The sequence below is a fragment of the Mesocricetus auratus genome, unplaced genomic scaffold (genome assembly GCF_017639785.1).
Source record: "Mesocricetus auratus isolate SY011 unplaced genomic scaffold, BCM_Maur_2.0 Super-Scaffold_100003, whole genome shotgun sequence".
NCBI classification, from domain to species: Eukaryota; Metazoa; Chordata; class Mammalia; order Rodentia; family Cricetidae; genus Mesocricetus; species Mesocricetus auratus.
Window position 1 is genome coordinate 251,298 of NW_024429188.1, and position 8,207 is coordinate 259,504.

The following is an 8,207-nucleotide window of genomic DNA, read 5'->3' on the forward strand; positions in this document are numbered from 1 at the left end:
TCTACCCTCCTTTGTTATCTATCTAGGTGAATTGGCATCACTATCTAAATTACTAGTAGATGCCTTTAAAAAGGACATATCCAATAAGCATTTCACAAAAACTGCTGAAAATCACTCAAAGATTGTAAACTATACTATGTCCCAAATAACTTTTGAAAATTATTTGAAGTTTGTGAGTACTCTTTCTAATGCGATCTGCCGTTTACTAACTGTTACCAATTTTCAATTCACTCATTTTCAATCCATCCTCCAACCGAGGATGCTCCCTCAGGCAAAAGCCTGGAGATTTACTCAATCCACCCACCAACTGAGCGTGATCTCTCAGGTTCCCCTTTCTTTCCTGACCTCAGTGGATCAGGTGAAAGGCTGGAGATTAATTCAATACACCCATCAACCCTGGATTTTCAGCCCGAAGAATTCAAGAAACAAGACATCAAAACACCAAATTATCCAATTAATTGATAAGAGGAAATTTCATAGCACTAAGTGCCCACATGAAGAAACTGGAGAATAGTCTCACTAGAGTATTAATGGCACAGCTGAAAGCTCTAGAACAAAAAGAAGCAAACTCACCCCAGAGGAGTAGACACCAGGAAATAATCAAATTGTGGTTTGAACTCAATAAAGTAGAAACTAGACAAACAATACAATGAATCAATGTAACAAATAGTTGGTTCTTTGAGAAAATCAACAAGATAGACAAACCTTTATCCAAACTTACCAAAGGGCAGAGTGTGAACATGTAAATTAACAAAATCAGAAATGAAAAGGGGGACATAACAATGGACACTGAATAAATCCAGAGAATCATTAGGTCATACTTTGAAAACTTGTACTCTACAAACTTAGAAAATTTAAAGGAAATGGATAACTTTGGGAGGCCATTGCCTATTGAGGGATAGTATTGCAGCCCAGATACATGAAACAAGTCCTAGGCCCTCCCCCAAATGATATGACAGGCTTTGATGATCCCCTGTGGAAGGCCTCACTATCCTTGTAGAGTGGGTGGGACATAGGTTGGGGGGTTTAGTGAGGGTCATAGGAGGATGAGAGGATGAGGACATGGGTGGATTGATATGTTTAGAATTTAGTAAAATATAAAAAAATAAAAAATATTTAATGAAGAGCATATCTGAGTCTCTGAAGAGACTCTGTACTTATACCTTTGAGCAAGGATGAAACCATTAAAAAGTATTGAGTGTTTTGCAGCTAGACTAAATATATTTTTTAATTTTTTATTTAATCTTTGTGGCTTTCACATAGTGTGTCTTGATCCCATTCATTTCCCCGTCTTTTCATATCCACACTCTGCCCTTGCAACATCCTTCCACAATAAATTTAATGAAAATTTAAGAGAGAGACAGGGAGAGAGAGAGAGAGAGAGAGAGAGAGAGAGAGAGAGAGAGAGAGAGAGATCTCACATCATGGAAGCTGTAGTGTGACAAAGCCAGTCACACAGTACATCCCTTATTCCATAAATCTTTACTTGCAAGTGTTCATTGCTGTAAGTCATTGGTCTTGTTCCAGGCTTCTGGTTTCTGTTACATTATTGATATTGGGACCTCACTGGCACTTACCTTCCCTGTTTTGTGGGGATTCTGCAGCTTTGGATCTGCAGGACCAGTAGCACCTTTATGTGTTCCAGCAGATGACAGATGGGATGGACATTGGGGTGGGCCAACCCACAGCACTGGTTCTAGACCTGGGTGTTTGTAGCTTTGGTAAGTCTACTGCTGTTGTCCTGGCTAGTTTATCCCTTGCAGCATGAATCAAGGGATTGGGGCCTGTTTTCCTGATCTCAGGCTCTTAAGTCCAGCTCATCCACACCTACAACACCAGCATGAGGATCAGCTCTGCTATGTTGCCTGGGTAAAGTGCAGGAGCCACTTTCCATAGTGCTACAGCTAGAGAGGGTGGGGGCCAGCTCTCTTGATCTCAGGACCTCACAGCCAGCTTTCCCAACTGTCACAGCCAAAGAGGGGTGGGGGGAAATCTCTCCCTTGCCCAGTTTACAATATGGTAAGTGAGGGGCAGAGCCAATTCTCCCTTGCTTATGTTCTGCAGGGAACTGCCTCACCTCTACCCCCTCCAGTCAATATGGTTAGCTATACTGTACTTCCTAAGCAAGGCCCAGGATTGGCTTTCTCCAGCGCTGCAGCTAATAAGGAAGAGGACGTGATAGTAAATGCCACTTGCTGCTTTACAATGAACGTGCAGAAATTCTAGTTAAATGAAATTTGGGGTGACGGAATTTCAAATATTCTCATTTATGGTATCAGACATATGAACAGAAGCACAGAGTTTGTCTTGGTTTTATTTTTTTATAAATTTTTGTTAAATTAGATACAATCTTATTTTATAAGAATTGCAATTTTGATTCTTCTTGATTGTCAGTAGTAATTGTCAACCTGAGGCCATGTTGCTTACCACACCTGTGGATATGAGTCAGTATTAGTTGTTACAACAAGGGAATGAGGCTTTACTAGTCTTCTAGTCATTAAACCTATCTATTGTATTTCAGTGTGCTTGGTAATAATCCAACAAAGCTTGTGACTGTAGGTGTTTTATGGGACTGATATTTATTAAAATTAACTTTATAGTAGCTATCAACGTAACACCTATGAGATGCCTACAGTATATATAAACTGAACAGTCATTATATTTAAGAAGTAAGACATTTAGTTTTTGTTTAACATGACAGTCTAACTGGCATTTGGTAATGCTTTAATGGTTGTGAACATATTTAGAGGTAATTGTAAACAACAGGGGTATCTTTCTAAATTATTTTATTGTAGAAATTAAAATTAAATTCCTAGATTGGTATGATTTTTCAGCACGTTGAGGCACTTTCTGGAAAGCTAGATCACCTGAATTTCATGACTAGTATTCACATAGTTGAAGGAAAGGACCAACTCCCACAAATAGTCAGAAGACCGCATGTGCACCGTGGCACATGTATTTCTTCCTCCTGTCACAAACACAGAAAATGAACAAAAAATATCCTGAAATTTTCTGACTACATTGCTTACTGTCATGACATATCCTGCTGTAATATATGATGATATAGACCATGTCAAATAAATTATCACTGTTCAGCACACACACACACACACTCATACACACTCACACATAACATTAAGAATGAGGCAAATCTTCAAAGGTAGTGGTGAAATTAGATCAGCACTAGTCAGCTGATAAACAGATTTCCAAACACAGAATTAATGAAATGTGAATGTTCACAAAATCCCAACTGCTATGGAGAAAAGATATATTAGGAAAACATGGATAGCCTTATATTTTCAAAGAAATGGAAAGGGTGAGCCTCTGAAAACAAAAGGAGAATTCAAATAAAATTTTGAAGAAAATGAGTGTTTGAGACACATCCTTACTTAGAAATAGTAATTCTTGGTAAAAACAGTTACAAAGGGACAACAGGTGTACAAACAAGCACAGACTCTTAGATTCAAGTGTATCTGATATATTTTATGCACAGCTACTAGCTTGAGATGGCAGCAGGGTAAATGAGAGAGACGCTATTAGGTAAAGAATTTAGATTAGTTAAGGGGAAAAACAAATATTGGGCTGTAAAGACCCTAATTAGAACCATGGTTTTATTATTACTTATGTCTAAAACATTAATTTTGGCAATTAAGTAGTATTTCACATTCAGAAGACAAAAGAGGAAAATTGAAAGTATACATGGCTTGAATTCTTAAAGTCTTGATACCATCAATTTTGGTAAGAAATTGTTAAAAATTCTTGATGAAATTTTGGATTTGGAATGTTTTTGCCCTCAACTTCAGCATTAACATTCTCTTCTGGCCATGACAGTATGATGGTTAATTAAAAATTAAGAACAATTATTAATCTACTAGGTTCCCTACAACATGGTGGTTGCTTATATATATTTCTTTATTCCCAGGAAAATATCAAGGATCGCACCACTGACATAATACCATTGGATAGGTATAATTAATAAGACAAAGTGGCATATTATTTCTCAAACAACAAAGAAACTAAAGGAAACCGTTCCAGCAATAGCAATAGCAATGTGCTTAAACGTTCTTTTAATTTGCAAAGAAACTCTTTTGTTAATCTTATTAAAATAAAGGGAAATTTTTTGGCCTAAAAGAAATTCCAAGGGGTAAATCTGTGAGAATACAAGGATTTGTGCTGCATGATTTTTGGAATATGATGCCTGCGGAAATACTCAGAGAAGTGATAGGATTATAAAGATTGTGAAGGAGACTTAATAGCTCCAGGATTTCATTAACATATAGTGTGAAGTGTAGCTTTGGTCAAAACATTGGTAATTAATTTTTTTTGCTTAAATCTCTAAGCCACAAACTTCTGATGAGTGAAAATACTTCTGGGAAACAAAACACAAAGCAGTATTTTGTGGACTTTGATTTTTGAGGTCGGGGAAGCAGGTCCCTTTAACAGCATCTGTTACATAAGCGCATTCTTTTTAGGAAGAATCTTGGGTGAATCATAAGATTCTTGCCAGAACGAAAGCAGGCTCCGAGAGTCAAGTACGAAGGAGCCAGGTTTGCCGGGGATTGTTCAATAGTGGAGTATTTAGAAGTATTAGGGCCTTCCTCCCCAGGGATTTTAACGCCCTTAGACCCTCTCTCAGCCTCTGCCAATCTGTTAACCCCCACTAATGTCCTCTCTGATGATTTTTCAGAATTGCGACCTCAGCGATAGTCCTGGCCAAGGTGACCAGAGTATACTAAGCTGAGGTCTGCATAACGATGTGGCCCAGCGAGGCAAGGTCGCCAATCGACCCACATGACAGATTTCACCGTGTAAAAGTCTATCTCCTGAAGGAAGATGAGCGATGGGACCATCTAGGAACTGGACAAATATCAACTAAATACATTGGACGCCTGCAGGGCGTTTGCCTGCTTGTTCACTCAAAATCAAATGGCTCACTGATAATGGAGTGCAAAATACATCCTGATGTGCCATATAGAAAACTAAAAAGGCATTTAATTACATGGATTGGACCTAATAACCGTACAGTGGCAATATGTTTCCGAGAATCAGATAGTTGTCAAAACATCTGGGAAGACATTTGTGAAGTTCAAGGTAAAGATCCCAGTGCACAAATCACACAAGAAATTACGGATGATTTACATGTTTTACAAGAACTGCCTCAGATCCAGAATCTGCGTGAGAAGCAAACCTGTGAAAACAGCACACTTGGACAGATTGCACAATTATTTAATTTTGTTGAGGAATCGCCAAACTACAAGGAAAGACTAGCTATTCTTCTGAAAAATGAAGATTACATTAAAAAATTGCTACAGGTCTTCCACATTTGTGAAGATCAACAAAACATGGAAGGTTTACATATCCTATATTTCATTATTAGAGGAATATTGTTTCTCAACAATATGCATTTGTATGAGGTCATGTTTGCCGATGAATGTATCATGGATGTCTTGGGCTGCCTTGAGTATGACCCTGTTTTGGATCAGCCATATCGGCACCGGGAATTCTTAACTGAAAATGCAAAATTGAAGGAAGTTAGGCCAATAACATGCTCCAAACTCAGGCAAACAATAGATCAGACCTACAGAATTCAATATATTCATGACTTCCTATTTCCTACACCGTCCAAGTTTCAGGAGCATCATCTTTCTGATCTTACTACTTTTATTTTTTACAACAAAGTTGAAATAGTTACCATGCTTCAGGAAGATAAAATCTTTATGTTTGAAGTGTTTGCTCAGTTAAAAGATAATACTCTAGGTCATGAAAGACGGCGTGAGTTGCTACTTTTTTTCAAGGAATTCTGTGAATTTGCTAACATATTAAATTCTCTAAAGAAAAACATATTGAAAAGTGCGATAAAGCTTGGACTCATGAAGGCGCTGAAACTTTCAGTACAAACGCAAGACTACCAAACAAAAGAAGCTGCTGTAGACATATTTACTCATGTAGCAGAATATAATCCACAGATCATCCGAGCTTACACAATAGAAGAAGCACGGACCAGCAAAAATGATGATGATCTTATCATGAATATAATGATCAAGCAAATCATCTGCGATCCAGATCCTGAATCTTCATACGTTTTAAGTTTGACAGCAGTTCTTCGTACACTTCTTGATCCTGGAAGCATGCGCACAACAGTGAATGGATCTGAAAAAAACAAATTCATAAATTTCTTCTGTATGCATTGTCTGGATATCTTGGCATCACCAATTTTATCCATCACAGGAAGGAATAGTGATGATAACAGGGCAAGCATCTCTCCTGATAATTATCAAAATGCACAATTGCTTGGAGTTGTTTTAGAATTACTCAGCTATTGTGTAAAACACCACACAACATACATTAGAAATTATATTGTGGGCAACAACTTGCTCAGCAGAGTCCTGGTGCTAATGAGTTCAAGGCACAAGTTTCTGGTTTTGTGTGCTATCAGGTTTATGAGACATATGATTGCACTTAATGATGAAATTTATAATCTTTACATAATACAGCAAAATCTTTTTGAACCTGTTATAAAAGCTTTTTTACGTAATGGGACACGAAGCAACATGTTAAACTCAGCTATTATGGAGCTGTTTGAATTTATAAGAGAAGAAAACATCATGTCTCTTACTGCAAATATTGCAGAAAAAATTTTTGTGGCTTCTGAATCAGTTGGGTATGTCCAGGCATTTAAAGATTTGAAAGTTTATTTTGAAGAAAGGAAGGAAACCGAAAGACAAATGAGAAAGAATTTACATAATATAATATACCAGAAAATATCTAGCAGACATATGAATGCAATGGAGGTAAAAGACGAGGAAGAAATGTGTCCCGGAGAAAGAACTGATGCTATTCTCCCAATTGCAAGTGATTTTGCAAAAAACTATGACATGTTTATTAGAATTAAAGATACACGTGAAAATGAAGTAGAACAGTCAGAAAGAAAAACATCTGAAGCCTTTGACTGTTCTTCATCTCCTTCTGATGCTTCTGCTAATAGGGAGAATGAGCCACACTACAGTAGCCTGGTTCCTTCAGTGGACTACCCAGATGATGATGATGATGAGAACGACCATGAAGACCATCATGACATTGATGAAGAGAAAGAACCTCCTCACAAAAGATCTAAACTTGATTCATAAAATCAGATGAGGCCCTCGGTTTTTGACTAAAATACAATTCTAAAATATCACAAACTGAAATACCTAATTAAAATATCTTTCACTTATGGACTTTTAATTATAGTAATATAAGTAGCAGATATAATGAATAAAAGGCCTCACATTTCTATGAAGACTATCCTCCATAATATAGATGCATAGCATAAAAATAACAACCCTTAAGTGATAAATTCTCATCAAGAACATCTTATTTTGGAAGCATGGTTTGGGAGGTGGAAGCAGTCTGATAAAATAATACAATTCTCATTCTGGCCTTTATATTACAGCCAACTATGAAAGTTTTATTGCAAATCCTACTTTAACAAAAGGGTTAACAATGGCATTCTTTTCATAAATTGAAGTTTTTGTATGTGTAGAAGAAAAAGTCAATATTACAGTAAAAATAAAATGAAACATTTCAACTTTTTGTTAAGACTTAGCAAAAACAGCATTATTAATAACAGGAGGGAAGCAAAATTCAGTACAATTAAATGCATACATTCATGAATAAAATTATTAGCTGGATCCTAAATGAGCTGTTGTTAATGTACTTCTTTTTAAATGAGAAATATCAAATATCAGTATCAAAACATTCCTTTTCATAATGTACGTTCTCTAGTTCCTCCTGAAATGAAACAGGATTCACCAAACATTTGATTGTTAAAGTTATTTCTTCATTCAATAATGAAGCTTTGTCCTTTCGCCCAGAGTTGTAGGTACATTGTGGGATAGACATATTTCTTTCTAGTTTATGAAACAAAGTACTTAACAAAAACAACTTAGTATAGAAAGTTTTAATTTGTGTTATGGTTTTAGGGAATACATTTCATCTCAGTGGGGGAAGATAGAGGAGTAAACTAGTCAATATTGGGGAGAATCTAAAGCAGCATGTCACATTGCACCCACAGTCAATAAGCAGCTAGATAAATTCCGATGCTTACCTCAGTTTCCCTTTTTATTTAGTCCAGGACATCAGCCCATGGTACTGTGTCACACACCTTCAAGCTATGTCTTTCATATTCAATAATTTCTGTCTTTAAAAACTACTCCATAAATATGTCA

At 36.7% G+C, this 8,207-nt stretch overlaps 1 protein-coding gene across 1 annotated transcript; it reads left to right on the plus strand.

Moving 5' to 3' along the window:
• The first annotated feature begins 4,754 nt into the window (after nt 1-4,754).
• Nucleotides 4,755-7,639, plus strand: LOC121139903 (protein PPP4R3C-like). The gene has a single exon (XM_040743932.1). The coding sequence runs from the start codon at nt 4,755-4,757 to the stop codon at nt 7,125-7,127; it is 2,373 nt and encodes a 790-aa protein (XP_040599866.1). The 3' UTR covers nt 7,128-7,639.
• Nucleotides 7,640-8,207: the final 568 nt, after the last annotated feature.